The sequence below is a fragment of the Salvia splendens genome, chromosome 20 (genome assembly GCF_004379255.2).
Source record: "Salvia splendens isolate huo1 chromosome 20, SspV2, whole genome shotgun sequence".
In the NCBI taxonomy this organism is placed as follows: domain Eukaryota; kingdom Viridiplantae; phylum Streptophyta; class Magnoliopsida; order Lamiales; family Lamiaceae; genus Salvia; species Salvia splendens.
The window spans coordinates 14,568,141-14,591,865 of record NC_056051.1 but is presented as its reverse complement, the minus strand read 5'-3'; the positions used below and the strand labels follow the sequence as shown (position 1 = coordinate 14,591,865).

The 23,725-nt window shown below is 38.1% G+C and overlaps 4 protein-coding genes and 1 pseudogene across 4 annotated transcripts in view; 2 read left to right on the top strand and 3 right to left on the bottom strand.

The window, feature by feature from the left end:
• The first annotated feature begins 798 nt into the window (after positions 1-798).
• On the top strand, positions 799-2,308 carry LOC121781516. Its single transcript, XM_042179248.1, has 4 exons — positions 799-930; positions 1,685-1,755; positions 1,855-1,926; positions 2,027-2,308. The coding sequence occupies exons 1-4, from the start codon at positions 822-824 to the stop codon at positions 2,306-2,308; spliced, it is 534 nt and encodes a 177-aa protein (XP_042035182.1). The 5' UTR covers positions 799-821.
• A 357-nt stretch (positions 2,309-2,665) lies between these two features.
• Positions 2,666-3,873, bottom strand: LOC121781515 (ribosome-binding factor PSRP1, chloroplastic-like). Its single transcript, XM_042179247.1, has 4 exons — positions 3,757-3,873; positions 3,464-3,688; positions 2,861-2,969; positions 2,666-2,781 (listed from the first exon to the last, which is right to left on the bottom strand). Exons 1-4 carry the CDS (start codon positions 3,871-3,873, stop codon positions 2,666-2,668), a joined length of 567 nt encoding a protein of 188 aa, XP_042035181.1.
• A 2,001-nt stretch (positions 3,874-5,874) lies between these two features.
• Positions 5,875-6,719, top strand: LOC121781946 (small heat shock protein, chloroplastic-like). The gene is made up of 2 exons (XM_042179657.1): positions 5,875-6,010; positions 6,191-6,719. Exons 1-2 carry the CDS (start codon positions 5,925-5,927, stop codon positions 6,594-6,596), a joined length of 492 nt encoding a protein of 163 aa, XP_042035591.1. The 5' UTR covers positions 5,875-5,924; the 3' UTR covers positions 6,597-6,719.
• Positions 6,720-11,735: 5,016 nt separating this feature from the next.
• On the bottom strand, positions 11,736-16,454 carry LOC121781932 (annotated as a pseudogene).
• Positions 16,455-20,082: 3,628 nt separating this feature from the next.
• LOC121781514 overlaps positions 20,083-23,725 on the bottom strand; it is an 8,006-nt gene continuing 4,363 nt past the window's right edge. The window contains exons 5-9 of the mRNA XM_042179246.1: positions 21,756-22,139; positions 21,516-21,597; positions 21,255-21,431; positions 21,132-21,185; positions 20,083-20,875 (exon numbers count right to left, since the gene is read on the bottom strand). Of these exons, the coding sequence (XP_042035180.1) occupies positions 20,855-20,875; positions 21,132-21,185; positions 21,255-21,431; positions 21,516-21,597; positions 21,756-22,139 (718 nt within the window). The 3' untranslated portion in view covers positions 20,083-20,854. The remainder of the gene's footprint in view (positions 20,876-21,131; positions 21,186-21,254; positions 21,432-21,515; positions 21,598-21,755; positions 22,140-23,725) is intronic.

Genomic DNA, 23,725 nt, shown 5'->3' with positions numbered 1-23,725 from the left:
CAATGAAAGAGCATCAGAGAATAAGCTCACCACAGTTTCCCCTCAACGTTACACCTATGTATGTGTGTTTACTCAAATGTAAATATATGATAAAATCAACCGAACATAAATGCAAGAGTTCTCTTAAGAAACACCAATTCCCAATCTACTCACCTCCCATCAAATCGATTACCGCTACACCTCTTCAATATCAGAAGTGAGAACTGACTAACTACATATTGAACACTAGTTCAAGCTTTACCTCTTTAGCAACAAATAAAGATCATTTCTTTCTATATCTTAGACAAAAACTCCAACTAATTATACCTCTAAAATCAAGAAAGTTCAATCACATATTATAAAAAATGTGAATTTACTAACTAACTATCTAATCATCAAACTACACATTGAACACTAATTTAAGTATGACCACTGCAATTATGACAGGGAAAAATATTTGAATAATAAAAGTATTTAAATAAAATCAATTTCTTCTGATGTCTGTGCCGCCGCCATCTTAAGTCTTCATCTCCACAAGCCCCGATTCCTGCGCAGAAATACTAAATAAGTGAAAGTAAAGCAGATTCCGCAGTTGCCATCCACAGATTGTTTCAGTCACGCGATAATCCTTTACCCTTATTACATCTTGCGTTTTTTACTTTTTCAAATTTTCCAATGCTAACTGTGGGAACTTATAACCTTGTTATAAATTTTTGAATTATTTGTTATTATAAGAGGACGAAATCGTTTATCCACTGCGAAATTCCATTGATCTGGTTGGGTTTGTTTCATATATTTTGTTGGATTGAAGATCTTGCTTGTTTTTCGGTTAGGAAAAAGGTATGTCTATGAAGGGGAAAGGAACGAAAAGGGAATCTTCATCCTCCAATTTGGATTCCCAGGAACCTAGAATGGACATCAAGTCCATCGTGAAAGATATTGAATTTTTGGGTAAGATTAAGTCTCTTTACATTTACTACTATTATAATCCAATTTGTTGGATCTTTGGTTAAGTATGGCAATTTCTTGGAGCTGTTGTTGCAGGGAGAAAAATATTGACAATTTGATTCATACCTATTGCTGTCATCATTCTAGTATATTTGATCTTATTCTTTGCTGTAATATTTTTCTAGTGAAGAAGTGCATCAATGTTTTGAAATATTTCTCTGAACTATGAAGGCAAAGGAATTCGATATCTTTTTCAATGAATCCGTTCACATGGTTTATCAGAAATTGCTCCATGAAGGTTCAAGGGTTTGTTCTGGATTGTGTAGAATAAGGTCTGGAAAAGATCATTGTCATAATAGGTTTAAGATTTTGGTTGAAGATCACTAACGTGTAATCTTTTGTTGATGCTTTGCACCCATGGCTGAATTGCTCCTTCCTCTTACTATGAATTTGATTAACCTTTTGAATTAATCCTTTCACCGAACTAGTTGTATTCATCAGAAAGTGCTCCATGTGGGTTCGAAGGGTTTGTTGTTGGTTGTGTAGAATAATGCAGAATATGGTTTGGAAAACATCACTGTCCAATCAGGTTGAGATTTTAGATGAGGATCACTAACTTTGCACCCATGGCTAGAATTGTTCCTCCCTCTTACTGCGAACTCTTTCTTTTGTGTGTGTTTGTGTTTGATGAGATGAACATATGAGATATGGGTGTACTACAATATCTTGGAATGTGTATAATTTCTTGTTAATTCAGGTTCCTCACACATGACATGGAAACAGAAAAAGGACTTGGAGAATAAGAAGGTAGTGTCACTCGGTGCAAAGGTATGTTCATTTACGCCATTACTATTGCTGCACATATGAAGCTCCCAAGTACCATGTATGAACTTTGTGTTTCTTGTTAAACAACCTCCAATGAAACAGAGGTTACCTCTTAGTGTTGCTAGAGTTTCAATGAAGAATCAAAAGGATAGAGAAGAGAAACTGCTTCAAGAGGTTACTTAACATTCTCAGCGTCATCATTTCATTCAGTCACTCTAAAGTTGTATGTCGATTAAGATTAGAAATGATGTGTAAACAATTGGTCTCTATACAGAGAACTATACTTGGAAGGTTTGGAGCCTACAGTAGCAGTAGTTCCAAGAAGGTGCCAGAGAGGAAACCAGCAGATGACAGAATTCTGAAGTCGATGCAAGGCGATTTCAGAAAGGGGGTTCTCAACGTCGGGCATCTGTTGAAGCCCTCAGCCCCTGAAGCCTCTAACTACAAGAACAGGCACCCTACAGGTAAAGGGAAAAAGAAGAAAGATGGCAAGAAAAGTCATGGCAAGAGAAAGGGTGGTGGTGGTGGTGGTGGTGGTGGTAAGAGGCGTCACTAGGAATATATCTCAAAGTGACTACTCTTTTTTTAAATTTCTTCGCCTTTCTGAACCCGGCTATGACTGTAACTGCAGAACCAAGCTGGTAGAACATATATACATTCATGCCTTGTATATGTTGGCATGCTCAGATTTGTTTTGTTGCTCAATGTAGAATGAAATTTTGTGTTGCTAATTTCTGATATATAGTTTTCAGTTTATTCTATTTGGTAGCGCAAAATTGCATAATACATTTAGCAACAAGGGAATGTTTGCAAAGGAGCTGAACACCATTTACAAGAGATCTCATAATTTTTGACTCTCTACAAACTTCATTTTTTACTCATTTTTATCTCAAAACACATTCTTGAGCAGGAATCAGCTCGATGTCGACTCAATGACCACAGGCTCCAGTTTCTCTGTTTCACCATTTTGTTTAGGGATGATAAGACCGTATCCCCCGGCTCTCCTTTTGTAGACTATGTTGATCTCACCTGCAACATGGCACTCTCTAGCGTAACCGTCCGTGAGGAGCCCTGTCATATATAAAGATGAAAAGTGAAGTCAGCTTACCAGTTTCTTCGTTGCAAAAGCCATAGAAGTCATGATCGAGGTTTTCCAGCTGCTCGACTACCTCACTAACAGTCAGAGGGGGCATATCGAAGTACTTTGTGCGAACAATCTGCAAACAAAAGTGTACATATCGGGAGATTGCTAAGTTAACACGGATATAATGCACAGAAAAGGAGGTTTTATGTCTAAGATAAAATTGGGTATTTTATTTGTTTATGAGATGGTTTATATTTTGTCTTTTCCACACAATATTGTTACGCACTCTAGATAACATTCATTATCCAACCACGAAATTTTACAAAGGAGGATGAGATCAGAATATTTTTTAATACAAAAATTAGATTTTAATTCAATTACAAATCCAACACAAATTTCTAATAGCATCAAATTCAAGTGATATAAAAGTCATAAGTATACTAGTAATTATTTTTTCAGGGAATAGAGAGAATTGATTAAAAGTATTCAAAGATGCAATCCGAAATAAAAGACCAAAACATAAAAGGAAGATAGATAAAAGAGTTATGCGCTAGAACGTATGCTACTAACATTTATAAAAATGCATGAAATTTAGAAATATCAAAGAAAAATGGAAATTATTATTACCAGGTATCCTCTGAAGATTCTTTGAATGAGAATCGCCGCCTTGTCTTCTCTCACCAAAACATTCTCCTCCGCCGCCGCCGCAAAAGGACACTTCTGCTCCTCCATTTTGGGCTGCTTCCTCCTGATCTCTTCTCCGCCGCAAATCCTCACTGCCGAAGAATTCGCACATTTCGCCGTCTCAATGCTTAGATTCTTCCGAAAAATCCATCTCTTCTTCCCGCTTTTCTGAATAAAAAACACACACACATTTAGTTATAGTAATCAAAAGAGATAAAGAGAGAGAGAATGCATACTTTTTCTTCATCTTTTTGGTGGTTTTCTTCATCTCTTGTTGTGGTGATCTTCTTCTCATCATTGGTGGGAGATCTGAAGGCCTTCTTCACAACATTCAGCCATGAATTCATCCCCATCACAAGATGAAATGTTCAAGACTGGGTTTATGCTTTATATAGATGGAAACAGTATCTATCTCACTATTTACCAGATGGAGACGTTTTCTTATATTCTGCCTTTTTATAGCAAAAAATACTACAGTAATAAAGTTGTTTTAAAGTATCTACACATTAAATTTTGTTTGTAGCACAATGCTGGTGAATAACGATAAACTATAAGGTGAATAGTAGTAATGTTTTATGGGCGATATACTCGAGATAAAGTCAAATAAAAAAGTACTATTGATTTTAATTATACTAGTGTATATACTATTAACTGAAATAGATAACATAATGGAATATTAGATTATCGAGAGACATTATTTTGTATGCAAAAGATACAATTATGATTAATTGAAATTTGCTGATTTAGTATTCCATTTTCAAATTGATCTCTAATTTGACTAAAATTTGTGATTTATCTCTAATTGAATAAGCATGTAGTAGTGTGATAGTTAGGCATATAAAAAAGTGAAAATAATTTGAGGTGAGGGAGTTGGAGACAAGCATGAGGCCATCCGCAATGGCGCCTAGCGCACCGCCTAGCCAAGCGCCGGCGCTAGGCGGTGCACTAGGCGGTCCATTGCAACCGCCTAGCCAATTTCGGAATAAAAAACCGCCTAGCGCTAGGCGATTTCAGGGCGCTGGACGATCAGCTCGGCGCTATTGCAGCGTCCGGATCGCCTAGCGCATCGCCTAGCTGAATTTTTTATTTTTTTATTTTCGATACACTCTATACACGCGCTTTGCACGTCCTTTTCATTCGCACCACTTGTTTTAACGAGTACTCTCTCTATCTTAATTTCTGTACATGAACAACACCGAGAAATGAGTAACACCGGTGGTAGTAGTGGTGGGGATGCTGAGGAGTAAGAGCGTATAATGAACGAAGCGCTAGAGGTCTATACGAACCGTGAGATTGATCGATGGATGCAAAGGGCCTTGCAGCCGGTGGTACCTCCACCTCGCCAGTGGTCCACCACCGAGAAGTGATTGATTGTGATCACGTAGGTGCACATCAGCGCCTATACGAAGACTACTTCGCACAGGAGCCACGGTTCAACGCCAACCATTTCAGGCGCCGTTTTAGGATGAGCAGGGCCCTATTTATGCGTATTGTGTCCATTCAAAAACATCAAATGTTGAGATCTTCTATCTTGTAATAGAGATATTTAAAAATCAAATCCGATTGTGGTCTTGAGTCTTGCAATAGAGAGGTTTAAGGATCAAATCCCGTTGCTTCACGACTCGTCCATCAAAAAGAATGACACAACCATGTATTTTGAATAGACAAAAGAATCCGAGAACGATTTCTTACATACGTTGTTGACATGGTGCCACAATTATCTTTTCACGTCCAAAACTTCTTATCGGATCCACATAATCCGTCCACTAAGTAAAATCACGGATCCAGTTCAAAATCGGCAATTTAATTTTTATACCGATTCTCAACTTTTTCTGATTTTCTATGAATTCGCTAGTTTTCTAGTTATGGCTCCGAAAACTTTGAAACCAAAACCGAACTGCTATAACTGATATGCCGGTTTTGATTCAACCCGTGATCGGAACCAGAACTTGCATCCTATACACGAGAGAGACTACTGGCCCATGACATCATGTGGCCCTCAAACTTCAGGTCAGGCCCAAAAAATAACGTGGCCCAATCACAAAACCAGCTGATTCGGGAATCCAGCACAGAAAATGAAAATTTCGAAAGAACATTTAGGAAAAACACACAATCATCTCTCAATCAGTCGAGATGAATCCACACTCTTCTTCCATCACTCTATCTATACACAATTCCATTCCATCGTCACCAATCAGACTTAGTTCAACAAAATTGATTTCATTACTCCTCTGTTTTCTTCTAGAGTTTGCGTTTGCTTCATTCTAAAATGGCAGCCGGAATTCTGAGTTTTTCTCAGCTTTCATCAAACACCGACAAACATAGCTTCCACCGCATTCTTTCCTAGAGTTCTCTATTAGAGCTCAGGCCGCCGGAGAAAACAAAGACTCCCCCGTCGACGTTCATGTTTCCAGCGGCCAAGGCGGCAGAGACCAGCGCGCTGCCGTCGAACGTCGCCCCGGCCACTCTCCGCCGACATATCTCCTTTCGGTAAGTCGATTTCTCCTGATTCAGTTTCAATTTCAATTTAGGGCGAAATTCACGATTTAACCTTGCCATCCACGAGATTCAGTCCAATCGCGAGTCGAATTCAAATTAGGGCAAAAAATCCCCAATTATTGATGACTCAATTGCTCGATCTACTCACACAATTGCATGATTGCTGGACAGAGCGTCGCCGATGTGGTCGATGCGGAGAATGCTGGACACAATGGACAGGCTGTTCGGCGACGTGATGGCGTACCCCGGCGCGGTGGCGGCGGGGGACGTGCGATTGCCGTGGGACATGAGCGAGGACGAGAATGAGGTGAGGATGAGATTCGACATGCCTGGATTGTCAACGGAGGACGTGAAGTTGAGCGTGGAGGATGACGGGCTGGTGATCAAGGGAGAGAGGACGTTGGACGGTGAGTGGTCGAGCGGGAGTAGCTACAGCTCCTACGGCACGCGGCTGAGGCTGCCGGAAAACTGCGAGAAGGAGAAGGTGAAGGTGGAGATGAAGAACAGAGATCTCTGCATCTCTGTGCCGAAGACGAAAGTGGAGAGGAAAAACGTCGATGTGGAGATTCATGGTTGAACAAATTCATGGTGTTTTCGAATAAATTGGTGTAAATAAAAAATTATTGCTCTTTAATAAATTGGTGTAAATTACGCATAACTCGAAGGTCTCCTTATTTAGTGATATTGAATTTAATTTTTCATAATTTTTGACAAATTTAATTATAGAAATTCAATGGGTAAAAATAGGGATAATCTTGGTATCAACACGTTACACGCCTCATAAAGTCAATGATAATTACAAATAACTGAAAGATTAAATATCGCAAGAGATAAAATGCTAAAAGTCATACCATCAAATTGTCTCATAAAAGCGATGATAATGACAAACAAATGACCAAATGATTCATTGCTTCAATAACTGAAAGAACAAAGATTATGCTAGTTAAATTTCAACACGTGTGCCATGTATGTGTACATAGATAGCATTCTTAGCATGGCACTACCTTTTTCTTACTTAGCTAGTTTAATTTCTTACATGTTTTTTAGGATTGAGGAGATTGTTGAAAATATTAAATCAAGATATGGGAAAACATTATATCAAAGTTTAGAACTTAGAATAAGAGTTTGCATTGCTAAATTAGCATCACAAGTTCTATAATATTTATAGGAATAATTCATATTGATAAAACAATTATTTTATTATAAATTTTGATTTGAATAGGCTCTAATTATGCGAACAAACTTCACATTACTACAATTCATTTTCTTCTGGAATGGGAAGGAGACCAGGCTTCCAGCTCGTTTGATTGGACAGCAGCTCCTCCGGCTGCTTCTTTGTTATCACAATCTTTATTCTCTTCGTCGCCCCTTCCGTGGAGCCTCCGTCCGCCGCCGCAACTGAAAGTTTCCAAGGGAAAAGATAGAAAGTCTTCCCCAACTGTAGCTCAAAGCTTGGCGCCAAAAACTTGCCACATTTTCTTGATTGTGTCACTCCAACCCCTTCAAAATTCAGTAGCAATTCATTCACAAAAACTGCTGATTTCAACTCCATGACTTTGCCATCATCCACTTTCACTGTTGGAAATAGAATATGAGAGTCTCAAGATTATGGGAAAGAGTAACTTTAGGGTCTTAAGGGAATATATCATTATTATGGTAGAGTCCCAAGTTCATAACTCCTAGGTACATTTAGTTCTCTAGTTCTATAAATATGAATGTACAATGTATCTCAAACAATCCAAATCAATAAAAATGTAGTCTTCAAGAGTTCTTGAATTTTATTTTCCGCATTTTACTTTTCAACATGGTATCAGAGCAGGTTCGATTCCTTGCATGGATCGATCTCTGTCTCTATATCCAAAAAAAGAAAAAAAAAACCAAAGAATCCTATCGGAATAAACATCTAGGAAAGGGAGGCTCTGCAGTTAGCATGAGGCTGAAACTCTGCCCAACAGGAAGCTCATCACCAACAAAGTGATAGTATAGCAAGATCCGACGGAAACAGCGTAACTACGGCAATGGTAGGGACCGCGTCGCTGGCGATGGCGGCGCTGTAAATGACGGTGGTGCTTGGCTGGACCGAGATGACGACAGTGAGTTCTCGGTAGTAGAATTTCGAATGGGCATCAAAAGGCGAAGCTCGACCACGGCCAGGCAACATAGAGATTAAGCAACAGCAGCGCCGCGGTAGGAATAGAGACGGCGAGAGGTAGCGCAAGGCGATGGCAACGGCTGCAGAACCCCAACAGCGATGAACGTCGGCGATAACGACTGCTACTTTACAAACGACCGAACCGCGGTGGAGATGGCAGCGGCGAGAAGCAAGGTTGGCAGCTAAACATCACTGGCAGCGGTGGTGAATCGTTTGCCCGCTGAGTAAAAAAGCAGCGGCGCTAGAGGCCCAAAGCGAACCACGCACGACGATGTTGTGTCACCACAAAATCGAGGAGAGAAGAAGCGACTGGATGTGTTGCAACAGCAACTGGAGCAACCCTGTTCAAGAACCATCCTGCCGAGGGGGTGAGGACTTCCACTCCCGGATAGTTCCACCCACAGCAGGGGAAGGAATAACTGTGGAAGAAGAACTCGAAAGCCTCCACGGAAAAACCTGAAGGATGTGGCCAGTGGAAGAGCGATCCAGCGACCGAACAATACAATTGTCGGATGATTTCACCCATTGCCGAAGAAGGCCAGTGGAAGAGCGAAGCAGCGATCGAGCAGATGTCGTCGAGAAAGCCAGGCGTCGCTCCGGCCGATGAAGAAGCAGCTGACCGAAGTTTACACACACCTATGAGTTGGCGCAGGAGCCGCCACAGACGGAGAAGAAGGCTGCAGAGGAGTGGCAATGGAAGAAATCGAGTCTCCACCTCCAAAAGAGAAGAAAACATAGAGGCGGAGCAGCCAACGTCTGTGCGGCGAGGGGGAGAGAGATTGTGTCACCACACGCTGTGAAGGTCATGGTGCCGGAGAAGATCGATATGATGACCGCAGGAATGGCGGTGAATACTCTATAGCATCAAGTTGCTTCGACCAAAGAGAGTCTTCGAAGAAAGGAAATTATTGATGGCATCGGGAAGTAAGGCCATAATAGCTGCTAGAAGAATGCCGAGAAGAGGCTGAAAGGTGAGCAACGGCACTGTCCGGCAGAGGGAAAGAATTAGACTGCCGGGCAATTCCAGCATTGATGGAGAAGGCGGCAGCAGTGAATAGGTCGCTGGTGGTTGCTGATGGTGCAGCATCGCATTGCCACAGTCAAGAGAAGAAAACAGAGGAGTAGTCCTCGGTTTGTCCGGCCGAGGGAAAGAGGACTACCACAGCTGGAGAAACTAGAAGGAGGCAGCCTCGTCGGAAGGAGGAGAGATGACTGAAGTTTACGCCTTCAACTAGGCTGTAAACTTGGGTATCCGATAAGTGTTTCCGCTGAACAGATTGTCTCAAAGAAGAGAAGATTCAGAAAATGCTTGGCCATCGTCAATTGGAGAAGAGAAGGAGAAAGGAGGCGGGTGTTGACGTCTTCTCAATTGTGTTTCAAGAAAAAGAAAAAATTGGGCCTAGCATTATTGGGCTCAAGAAGGGAAACAATGAAAAGAATATGGGCTCATTGTATATGAGCGAAATGGGCCAAGAATGGCCTTCCAAAATTAAGCTTTGGGCTGCAATTTAAATTCAGTCCAAAGATGAGTGGCTCCTAGATACGAGCAAAAACTGTCTAGATAAGCTCCCGTACATGAGTAAAAACTGTCTAGATTAGCTCCTCGACAAGAGTCAAAACTGTCTGAATGAGCTCCTCGACACGAGTAAAAACTGTCGGTCAAAAAAAATGAAGTGGCTCCTAAACACGAGTTAAAACTATCAAAGATGGCTCCCGGATATGAGTAAAAACTATCTAGATTAGCTCCTTGGTATGAGTTAAAAATGTCAATGAAGAGCTCTATGACACGAGTTAAAATTGTGAACAGAAAATTGAAGAAACTCCTTGAAACGAGTCTAAACTTTCAATGAAAAAAAAAACTCTTTGATACGAGTATAAACTATCAATGATGAATTGAAGAAGCTCTATGATACGAGCATAAACTATCAATGAAACGTGAATGACTCCTTAATATGAGTATAAACTATTCATCAAAGTGAAGATCGTGCAAGTTAAGTGTCGAAAAAACTCGATACTTAACTTGAGGGGGAGTGTTGGAAATAGAATATGAGAGTCTCAAGATTATGGGAAAGAGTAACTTTAGGGTCTCAAGGGAATATATCATTATTATGGTAGAGTCCCAAGTTCATAAGTCCCTAGGTACATTAAGTTCTCTAGTTCTATAAATATGAATGTACAATGTATCTCAAACAATCCAAATCAATAAAAATGTAGCCTTCAAGAGTTCTTGAGTTTTATTTTCCACGTTTTACTTTTCAACATTCACTACCTTCAAAACTTCCCTTCTTCTTCGAATTGATAATTTTAGGCATCCCATAATTATAGACAAGCTAATTTTGCGTTTGGTTTTGAAGATTCTTATAAGGAAGGTGACAACAATAGTCCAAGTTTAAAAAGTTAGTGAAATATTTCAAATAAAAATGGTCAACACGCATGCAAAAGAGATGTGTTAATGGATGATGGCGCATGCATGGGCGTGGCTCAGCCTATTTATTCTCACTGTACAACCACTAAAGCACTGTGTACTACCAGTTCATGCATGCTAGGATGGTCCTATTAGTTATTCTTCATTGTCTAATATTCATACTTCATAATCCATTTGTCCACACTTTCACGAAGGAAACTAAAGCCACACTGGTGTTGACGACGACACTAACTGCTCTGACACACAGTTATGTAATTACTTGTCACTTTCTCAACTTGATACGCCACTGGTCGGTCGACTTCCCAACTCCACTGGAAATTGGTCCCGTCATTGTATTGACCTTGACCTAATCTGTGTGAAATCTTATTTATTTTCTACTCTGCATTAGTATTAATTTGCCAATGTAATAGATTATGAGTACATGGTTCTATAATTGTTTTTCTAAATAATAAATAGGGAATTTGCTTCAACAAAAATGATGTTGAGAAGCCAAAAACAATGTCATTGTTAGATATATTGTTATAAATGGTTATTTTGTTGTTTTATTTGTTTTTTTTATTTTGTTATATTTGTGTGGGTTCTCCACTAAGGTAAATTGTCGTCATCACAAAAGAACACAAAGACACCAATTATGACTTGTGAAGAGACAAAGATTTCATCCTTCCACGAATTTTGCACTTTATAATGATTTAACTAATTGCTTTTGCAATTTGTAACCTTCTCCAAGTTTGTGAAAGAAGATTGTGGAAAGAGGGTTCATTCAATACTCCATAAGCTTGCCTAGTAAAATTAATATTAATATATAAAATCAAATATTTGAAGATAGTTAAAATAGAATTAATTTATCAAAATAAATATTGTTTTAATCCATCAATCCTAATAATATGTAAAATCAAATATTTGAAGATAGTTAAAATATAATTAATTTATCAAAATAAGTATTGTTTTAATCAATCCATCTTACTACTCAAAGTAAACTTTCTGCTAACGGATAAGATCACAACAGTCCGACCCGAATCCACCTTGAAAATATCTCCGACTATCAGCCAACACGATAAGACTAAACACTAACACGAATACAAATCGAGTCATATCATATATATGAAGTAGAAAAAAAAAACTATCACCATAGCCTTGACTTAGCAATCCCAAATCAAACAGAGCAAGAAATCAAGAACTTCTTTTTCATTGTTCTTAACAACTCCAACAATTTATGACCTAAAACACAACGAATTGAGATGATCTTCTGCTGATAACCAACATAATGGAAAGTATTTTAAGCGCTATATAAGAGGCAAGCATTGGTAAAACCAAGGACGAAGCAACGCCACAAAATTTGGCAAAAAACGAGAATCGTTAAAACTTCCAAGTGAGAGCGAAGCTTGTGGTAAAAGTAGCAGAAGTAGTGTGAGGGAAGTGCGTACTAAGCTCAACGCAGCGTAATGTGCAGCATAATAAAGCCTCGAAAATAGTCGTACTCTACAGGCAAACCATACATATGAAGCAGACATAGGAAAAATAGAAGCTAAAAACACATAGATACCCCATGGCAAGTATCAGTTTCTATGTATATATAACTTAAAAGAGGTGCTTCATGAGCAATCAGTGCATGGATTGGCGTGGGGCACAGGGTCGGACTGGAGTCTTAGATGGGCTAACTCTGCAAGTGCGAATATCTCGGATTAATCATTCACCACGAGGAAAGACTGTCACATAGATTGAGTGAATGGATAGGTACGAACCTTATGGGCAGTGATCCTAAGACTGCGCCGGTGCAGTTCAGCGCTGCTATTGCACTCTCCGCCTGAAAAGGGGGAGATCAGTTACATCAAACGTACATGCCAATAGCACGACTTATTCGGATTTACAATAAACAGGAGACACAATCTGAATTGAGAATATACAATGTGAAGTTGAGATGATGTATCAAGAAAGGACCGATCCAGAAAGTGTCGTACGTTCTACATGTAAAGATTACTGGAAACTAATTCTTAGCCCTCCCGAGAGTATAGTAGGAAAACTCCTAGTTGGAAACAGCATAAGAAGGGGGCTAACTTATCGAAACATCATCGTGCCAGATAAGAAATGGATCACACTTGCATGTCACAACAAAGTATAAAAATCAAGAGGAAGAACTGAGTAAAACCTGCATAAGGTTGCAAAAATATATTGTTCACTGTGAAGGGAATGTACTAAGATCATATGATACAAATTCAGTAGCAATATGTGGTCTTATTTGAAAAAATTAATGTACTATACTCATATTAGGCATGCTAAATGAAAGCAGTATTATTATATGTAATTTTGTGGAATCTTATTAAAAGCTAAAAACCAACTACAATGAAAGAAAAGGAACTAACTGAATCTATAACAACACTAAATAGGCGTATGGTTCAACATTTGCAACTATTGTTACTTCTATCCTTAAATGAATCAGAGAAAAAAAATAGGGGCAGGGCTAATGTCAAGCAGCACAATCTGAGACAATTATCCGAAAGTGTTGACACGATTGTCTAAAATCTCACCAGTGAACCTCTCAGATATAAGCACGTTTCTATATTGCATCAAACAGATATCATGGTTGACCCATTTATCTATCATGGACTCCCAAAATATATTAGACCCGTAATCATGAAGGCCTTTCTTCACTGATTATTAACATTTGTTACTTAGCTTCCTAATTTGTCCGACTCGCACTAGAAGAAGCATCGTAGAATGAAAAGGTGAAGAAAAAGGAAATGATAGTGAAAAAACATGTACATAAAATGGGCAACAACAGCACTGCATCTTTCCGGAATAAAAGTTGTCCAAACAAATTTGTATGGTTGAGTATGGCACAATAAAGTAAGGTATTTTGCAAGCTCATATATAACAAAAGTAGAAACATAATGGCAGCATCTATAGGCTATAGCATGTCTACACGTCAAATGACATAACTAGTGAATAACGCTTGAATATGTTGAAGAGGATTGGCGATGTCAGGATTTGTCAAAAAGTTTGTTGCTAAAGTTTTGCAAAAGAAATGGTACCATGCAATATGTGGATGGTTGAACATATGCTAAACCAACAATAGGTTGAAAGAATAAATATTGGCATTTAGTGCGAAAGGAGATTTGATGCAACAATGTTTCCTTACACAATTCTTGACTAAGGGAATAGATCAGCCCTCAGCAGCACTGTTACTAAGTATACTATACATTACGACATTCACAAATAGTAACTGATTTTCCTTTATTAGACACCGCTTTTAGTTCACGTCTATCTTCTAGCGATCATTGCCTTCTTGTCTTCCTATGGTGTCTTACATCCGATAACAGCTCTGGAAAGCGACACTAACCCCGTCCTGCTTACCGGTTATACAGAAGATATGTCCAACAATTTTTTCCTTATACAATTCTTGACTAAGGTAACAGATTAGCACTCAGCAGAACTGTTGCTAAGTATACTATACATTACGACATTTACAAATAATGTAATAGATTTTCTCATACAATGTCAAGTTTGGCAATAAAATAATGACTTCTCGTGCTACAACAAATAAAGAATGAGGGGGGAGCCTGTTGTTCTTACCATCACAAACTCCACAAAAGCTATTCGAGTTGAGTGATGATAATCACCAAGCAACCTCAAAAGATAAACCTGAGTCAACAGATGCATTTCATGAATTATAACAATTTCAATAATGAGTTGTTCAGGGGTATCATGAGCAGTTACAAACCTCTCCGCAAATACACTGAAAGAAGAGTTTGACGTCTGCTTGATTGACCTACATCAAGCAACAATAAATCACTTTTTTGTGCCTGGCAAGAAATTGCTCATTGACACCGCACGGAAAAAAATTCTGAAAACCAAAGTACCTTTTTATCTATGTCTGTGCAGTAGATAGTTCTTGCACACATCTCCCTTTCATCCTCAGACTAGTTCACGAAAAAGAAACACTCAACGTGTCATTGTTGAACTAACTATTGCTTTCACGTGTCTAGCAAGTAAAAGAAAAAAGGAGAGAAAATTTCTTACCCTTGGCAATAATGTTGGATTAACAGGGGCAATAGCAGTTTTGGAAGGTAGCACTTTCACAGGATAATAGCCGAGCATAGTTCCAGCTAAGCTCAAAGCATTCCTTGCCCCTTCTGCTCGTCAGCGACAAACAACTTGATGTGAGAAGGTTGGAAATTTAATGAAATACACACAAAAGGTACAATGTCCATACCCTCACCACAAACACGGCAATCCACCACCTTCATTATGAAAATCATGGAAAACAATTACTACTATTTAGTAGCTAATGCTTGAAATAGTAACCATATTGAGGGCAAAAATATATTTACCTGTCCACAACCAATGAAAAGCGCCGCAAGTTGCTCTTCGGTTACCTACATGCATCACAGGAAAACGCCAAATTTCATACGTTTTTAAAGGAATTGAATGATAAACCGGCCTCAAACCTAGATTCTCTTTACCTGGTGATCAATGTCAGAGACATAGACCGTCCGCCTAATCACATCCTCTCTTTGAGCCATGCTCGTTCGGCTATTCATCCTCCGCTTCCCATTAACAAAGCCATTTTTCTCCTACAAATCACAACACCATCACCATTACCAAACCTCTTAAAAAACTAAAACAACAGAGAAACACTATAGCAAGACAAAAATACGTAATCATTGAACAACTCACAGTAAATAAAAATCAATATCCGAATCTCACTTCTTCGTATCCAGACAATTCGGGCTTTAACAAATCCATGAACTAAACAACCCCAAGCCATACTACATTAAACCCAACACATTCTCATCATCTACAGCCCTATATTTTCCAGCAACCAATCAAAAGGCAGTCGGAACTCAACACCCCAAAGCAAAATAAACACAACAGAAACAACAAAAAAAGAATCTTTGAAAGAGAATTCAACACACAAACACAATATCATTGATCACGTAAAAATACCAACCCTTCTAGAAGAATTGGCAGTGGGAACTCCTGAGTTAACCTGCTGCTGCATCACAAAACCAATAGTGCTGAACCCAAAATGCCCGGCCGCAGCCGCTGCAACCGTAGCAGCGTGAGGCGGCACCAGCAACTTGTGCGACCCACCACCGAAGGCGGAGAGACGGCGGAACGAATTCCTTCGCCATCGGATTCAATTTCGACAGCATTTCCTCCAAATCCCGCATATCCCTCTTAAACCCCTCCCCTCCATCGTCGTCCTCCCCATCCATCTTCTTCTCCAAAGTTCCCCCATTTCCATTGATAGCCAGCTGATGATGGCCGTTAGGCATCTTATGGAAACTCTGATCAGCCGGCTTAGCTTCCTGCCCGTTAACCACCACGTCGTTGTCGCAATTCGACGACGCAATTGCGTTAGCTCCGGCATTCTCCATCACAGCCATGATTAAAGAATCACGCTTTTTCCCGCTCTTTCACTTTAATTTTTTATTTTTTCCACACGGGTCTGTCGAAAGCAACAAAATCGGGTCGCGTTTTACCTGATGCTAAACGAAGCTGGAAAAAATCAAAGCTGGAAAAAATCGAGAATTCTGTAGAAATGCTAAACGAAGGGATTAAAACAAAACCGGAAGTGTTTTTCCTGATGGGTCGAGCTCTAAATTGCCTCAAGTTTAGCAATCCAACTGGAAGATCGTGAGCTAAGATATTAATAAAAAAACGGAATTATTAAAAAAGGCAAAAAACAGAGCACGCCTTGTGTTTATAGAATTTGTGGGTTATTTTAGTACTATTTGCAAGAATATTTTACTGAGTCTGCAAGGAGAAGATATGCGTAGACAGAGAAGGAACAACTAAAAGTATATAGACAGAGAAGAGGGTTTTAGTGAGAGAAAATTGTGGCAAATTGAGGTTTCTCTTCGGATCGTCCGTTTCAGCTTTTCTAATTAAAATTAATTATTAAATATACCGTATTCTCTTTTCGTATTGGTTGGAAATAGCAGTTTGGTTTAACTAATTTCAATAATTATTAAAATATTCCAAATATAATTGCCAAAGGAATATAATTTGCACATATAAAGCAAAGGCAAACGACGTTTCTCTTTTCTTTGGATAGACCGTTTCTAGCTATTTTTTAATAAATAAATAATATGAGCATATAAATAACTTTATGATTTATTAATTTTACCTTAGTTATTGGGTATTGCACTTTATTTCGATTTTATTTTTAAATTATTTATTTGTAATAGTTGACCGTGCAACAATAGTAGATACTTCTAAAATAGGAATATTCCAAAATCAATTCTTACAAATATGATTATATCAAAATCTAACACCTTAACTAAAATTTATAATGGGTCAATCAAAGAAATACACATGTCATTTATAACTGAACGAATGTAGTATTAATTCATAAAAATGAGAGGTGGAGTGGGAAACTAGCTTTAGTAGTTTTTTTTCTTGTTCTAATTTGGACTTAGTTTACAACTCCTTGAATAAATTTATGATGCATAAACCGGATAGGACGGAGGGACCCTACCTACCTAATGACTTTATATTTGATTTATATTTGTATGAAAGTATTATTTTTGTTTTAGACTTTGGTAAATGAATAAAGATATGTAGTCATAGTATGACTAGCTATAAATAATATTTTAATAAAATTGAGGTTTTATTCAATATTTAAATAGGTTTGCGTTGTTATGTCATTCTATTTGTTCTAGAGAGGGGATGATTTAACAAATAATAAAGGGAGTACAATAATTATAAGAGCATTATCTAATGAATCATATATTTTATATGTATTGAAATTTTAAAACCACGGTGATGGATAGATTACTCTTTCAAAATTTATTTATATTATACTATATCCGCCCACAATTATCGATTTATATTTCCTTGTTATGGGTAAATAAATACATGTTTCATTTTATTTTTTACTAATTTTGATAAATGGATCATACATTCTATTAATTCATTTTATTCATATTTTATTATGAGATTAATATATAAAATAGAAATCATATTTCTTAAATTATTTCTATCCGTATTTATTTACTAGTACATTCTAATAATGAGGAATCATGGCCACATCATTGAGAAACAACAATTTTAGATTAGTGACACCCATGGAGTAGTATATTTTATGTATGATGTTAATGTCATCATTGAAAAGCAAGATGGTTGTCAGTAAAAGTAATATAGAGTGCGATTGTAATTATTTGAGTGAGAGACATACAACAGTGGTTAATTAGGGCTTAAGTACAAATTCCGTTTATCATTCACTAGATTTGTTGTTTTAATCAACATGATGATTCTATGCTAAATATAGTTATCACAAATAAGCTTAAAAATTGGAATCATGACATTTGTCTTTATTAGAAGCGTGATACTATCAATTGGAACCTTACACACCTCGTTTATCTCATGCGTGCTTAGTTGCTTTCTTCCAATTTATTTATTATACTAATCTTCCCTCTCACATCAATGTCTCATGGTCCTAGTATCTTAAAAATGGTGACAAATTTATAGACTATATTGAATTATGTAAGTTGCAACACATTTCCTATTGTTATTGAGATTGTTTGTGTTTATTCATAACGCAATATAGTCTGTAAATTATTAATATAATTTGTATAGAATATAAGAACAATATAATTATACTGGGTAATAAATAAATTAGAATTTAATGGTTTAAAATAAGCATCAAAATAGTAACGTAGTGCTGACTGCTGAACACTAGTTTGAATTTCGAATATATGCATGTGGAAATAAATCATTTAAATTATCACATAATCATATTCATATCAAAACCGTTGTTTTCTTTTCCAAATAGCACGTTGAATTCGACCAAAATTAGTCATGATGACCGATGTGAAAAGAAGTTATGCTACTTGATATGCATTTATTTTTTACAATACTATCAGTATCAATCAAAGAGTTGTTGTCACAAAAATGAATCTAGATACATCGGGTTTTTTTAAGTAGAATAGCGACAATAAATACGAGTACCATAAAAAATAACCATAAAAGAGTAACATGAAGCTTAAATTCAAAATCATTGCATCAATTAACACAAAATGACAATCTTGAATTTCAAATTAAAATTACTACCTCCGTCCCCCAAATAATGTCTCACTTTGACCCGGCACGGGATTTAAGAAATGTAATGAAAAGTGAGTTGAAAAAGTTAGTGGATTGTGAGTCCTACTTTTATATATTAGTTTTATAATAAAATATGAGTAGGAATGAGTTAATGGAATATGAGTTCCACTACCAAAAATGGTAAAAAGTTAAATGGGACAAACTTTGAGGGACGGAAAAAAATGATAAAATGAGACAAACCTTTAGAGACGGAGGAAGTACTGTATAGCTGAAGAGAAAATAAAAGGGACGAGGGGTTGGTGGAGGAAGGAAAGGAATATATCATTATTGAGGTTAGGTAATACTATCAAGAAAGCCTTCTAAATGCATGTTAACACTTAATCAAAGAAAGTGGCTATCAAGCTTAATACAAATGCTTTTTTCTTACATCTCTCTCTCAAAATACTATTATGAGAATTTTCTATTTTTTAAAATTTATTTAGACTGAGACACTTTAACACGCTAGACAAAATTAACTTTATTGTAATAGATAATGTGAGACACATAGTAATGTTAGCACTATGAAGACATGCCAATAAACATTATCACGGGCTATTTTCTTACAAGAAAAATTTCTTACAAGAAAAGATAACAGAACAAATATAAGAATAAATATGACCTCTAATCATAAGCAATAGTGGGAATTGATCAGGGTCCTAAAAAAGTAATACATATTTTTTACCCCCAAAGGAAAATTACATTATTCTACAAACTAGAAAGATAAACTGAAATTTTAAAATGATAAACAAGGAGTTTTCGTCAATAAAGGTGACCCAAATATAGAGCTATACAAAATATAAAGCAACATTTTTTCTCTCTCTTGGCGGTCAAAAAAAAGGATATCCAAAAAATGTAATAAAATTTTTATCATACAATGGTCAATGATATAACTAAAATCCAAAAGAAGAGCCTAAACGGCTAACCATATATATACATAAATCACCAAAAAAACAAAAATAAAATTCTCACACACACACATCATAATGTGAAATAGGAATTTCCACATCATAAAGAGCATGAAGTAGCACACTCTTTTGCCCACTTAATTAACTACTTAATTAATGTACTCCAATGACTAAAATTAGTGGACCACTAAACCTAATTAACTTAATATTAATGAGAAATAAAAGAAGATCAAGCAGGACCCCACTTTGTCTGACAATCTTTCAATCTCAGCCATTGAAGAAGGGCCATGAATTTCTTAGAGGGCACCTCTTGAAATTAATTACAATATACGTGGCCAAATTGCAATTTCACTTGCTATGGCGACAATTCATCACCCTCCAAATATGATAGGAGCTTATGATTGTGACATAAATGTAGCAAATCATGTGTGCAAATCCTATTTTAAATTGGGATTTTATGTGAATAAGTAATTAGAAATATATTTGCAACAACATGGAAAATGCAACATTGTTTTTCCTTGCAGTAATCATAATTTACTAATCATTAAAGTCTGCATACTGTACATAATGTATTCAACTGTTTCTTCCATGACTTGTACAACCTATGAATGTGACATTAGCAGCATATTCTCAACTTTGATCCCATCAATGTTTTCATTTTCCATAAATCAACATCATACTTCTATAAGCAAAGCATTGCAATTGGAAGATAGGAAGAATCTGGTTTAAACTGGGGAAGGTGACAGAAAATATTGCGGTTGCGATCTATGTAGAAGTATACCGCAGAAGGGACAACATGGTGTCGAAGTATGCTTGTGAGTAGGAGACTCTACGAAAGACTTGAAATCAGAACGATACCAGGGCAAGGCGAACACAATGGTGGGCGCCATCTTTGAAGCCCGTCTGTGGCAACACATACAATACCAGGAGGGCTTAGTTGGTAGAACCTGGAGAGAAAGTTGCGTACTCAGTTGAGCGAATGGCACAATGCTTAGCCTTATTCAAACAGCATACGTTGAATAACATAAATTTGTGATAAACAGCATCCAATGAAAATAATGGGGAGTGGAGATGCAGCAAACATTAAGAATTAAACAGTCGAACTAGTAGAAATGTCATACCTCTTCTTAATCTCTCTAATTTCTGCTGCAGGGAATATGTATTCGTCTTTCACATTTTGCAAAAGCCACTGCTTCATCTGTGGAGCTCATCAAACCAGGACAGCTTTGGGGAAGTGGCACCTCAGACAGAGAATCTCCAACGAAAATTCAGCTCTTCAAGGAGTTATTCTAGAATTAATGAAAATTTATGTAAAACAGTTAAGTTAGTTGCCTAGAGAATCACTCTCTTTTTTGTTAACTTTTAAGACTCTTAGCATCATAAGACAAAGCAACAATGACAATTATCAGAAAGATTTGGTAAGCAACCCAATTGCCAGTGGTAATAAAACATGATGTACTATGACATAAGTCACATAATTTTCAAGCATGGAACGTTTTATCGGACCATTACCTGACATAATACATTTACTATCGAATATTGTACCTGACTACAACTGTACAAACAACGTCCATCAAACGCCCAAGCTAAACCAGAAACCTGATGTTTATTTCAAAAAAAATTACTCATAAATATTCAAGTGGCCAAAAAACAGTAGTGGAAACTTACTGTGCTGTCATGTGCATTATAACAGCCAATATTGTCAAATTTGCCAGTAGATGTGTCAAGGGTACACAATTCAAAGGATCCGGAACTTTTACCAATAGCCAAGAACAATTTCGTTGGTGATCGAGCGGGCACAGTAAGTGAAAGTACAGATATCATAGAAGAATCAACAGTCGCAACCTAATTTGATGATAAATTGCTAATTTTAAGATAAGACCAAAATGAATCACGTATAAAACCTAGACACTGAGATGCAATTCTGACCTCCCTCAACAATGATAATGAATCGTTGATAACTTCAGACGCCTTGAGTAATTTTTCACCATTTACCAGCCAGATCTTCAAACTATAACATAAAGTGGGGAAAAATAATCATGTCAGTAATTACTCATGTGCATTGTTAATAACCTTAATATGGTAGTTACTCACGTGGTGATTATTTAAGAGCAATCAAAATTCTACTAATTTTAGAGGTCAGCCGGAAGGTAATATAAAATTACGCACCTACCATTAGAACTCCCATTAGCCAATGCAAACTGGGTCTTTGAATCGTTAGACCCATATCTAACCCAACTAATTGCTGCAATCCAGCTATCATGTGCCTTCACAAGGCCAACAAGTCGAACCTCACTCGCGTGCCCAGCATTATCAGTAGAATAGCACTCAGGTGCACGAACACTCCACGAAGAAATTTTACCGCACTTTCCACCAACAGCAAGAATTGAGCAGCAATTAGAAGAGCTAGAAGGAAAAGCCACATCGTTTCCAGATGTCTCCACAATTGGAGACCAAGCAATAATAAGTGACATTAGCATTTCATTGCGAGAAGCATACTGCTGTGCAGATATTAATGGAAGACAGTCTTCCGTCACTTCCTCCAGAGGGTCCCTGATGGGGTACGAACTAAACAACTAAACCCTAGTTGCGAGCCCAATAACAGTGACGGCCCATCAGCCCAAAACCCAAGAAAGAGTATCAGTTCGGCACAACCAAAGAGTTCGGTCACAGCCTATAGCTCGGTAAAAGCCGACCAATCGAGCTCAACTCTCAGATCGGCACAACCAAAGAGTTCGGTCACAGCCCATAGCTCGGTAAAAGCCGACCAATCGAGCTCAACTCTCAGATCGGCAAAAGCTGATCGGCAAAGTTCAGCAGTTCGGTCTCAGCAGTTCGGTCTCAGTATTCGACCGAACAAGGAGATAGTGGACCCATGCAGGATCTCCACGACCTCCACTACACCCACGATCTATTTAGTGGTATTAAGCAGTTATCAACCCCACTACCAGGGCTGCAAACCACGATCTTAGTTCGAATGTATAAATAGAACATAGATCAGATAGACGAGGGTTAAGCTCTCTAGATCCTGAATCTTATAGCGAATCAGTATTGTAATCTGTAAGCGAGACCAAGCATACAACATTGCCCTCTCTTCTTCCCGTGGACGTAGATTTACCTCAGTAAATCGAACCACGTAATTCTAATTTCCCGTGTTGTGATCATTTATTACTTGCATTTATTCCCATCAAAATTCGCCACATCATCACTGGCGCCGTCTGTGGGAAACAGAGAACCAAACTGTGATAAAGCGAGTTTTTGATCCTTTTCTACCAAAAAAAAAAATGCGGTACCAGATCACATAATACCCATACTTCCGTCCGTGATGAAGGTGAGGAAGCTAGTCCAGCCCATAGGTCTGGAAAACAGTCCTCGGGAGAAATCTGCCTCCAGTTCTCACGGTGAAGGAACAAACCACTCAAAAAGTCATCGCACCGAGCCTCCCCAGCAGCTCGCTTTGAATGAGGCTGTCAAGTCATTCTGGCCTGAGAAGCAGGATGAGTTCCTAACATTCCTGCAAAGAGCCAGAGCCGGAGAAGAGGAAAACAGCGGATTCTCCCTCCCCCTCCAGACATGAAAGCCACTACCGCAGTAGTGTCGCACCTTCCAGGAGAAAGAATCCTCACCACCGATATGTTCTCCTTCTCCTCCTCGGTACCGAAATCACAGGAGAACTCCATCTCCACCATACGAAGAGATGTCGGATTCGCCAATGTATGGAGCGCTGAAGACTCCATTTTCGAGATGATATCACCCGAACTCCATTGCCACAGAATTACCGAACTCCGTCAATGACTTATGACGGGTTAGTGGATCCTCATGATTTCCTGGGACGCTATCAGTATAATATGGCGAACCAAGGTCTCAATGAGGTTCACATGTGTAAGCTGTTTCCCGAGCTGCTTATCGGGAACGCAAGAAGGTGGTATGACAGCTCCCTCAAGGGAGCATTAGATCTTACAGAGATCTAAGGATGCTTTTTCACAGGAGATTCTTCCAGAAAGCGGAAGCCCGAATCACTTCGGCTCAGCTGCTTTCTATACGTCAAGGTCGCGATGAAAAAATTAGCGACTTCATGACGAGATTCCACAAGGAATGCCTACAAGTAGATGATCTCAATGATCTACTTGTAATTTCGC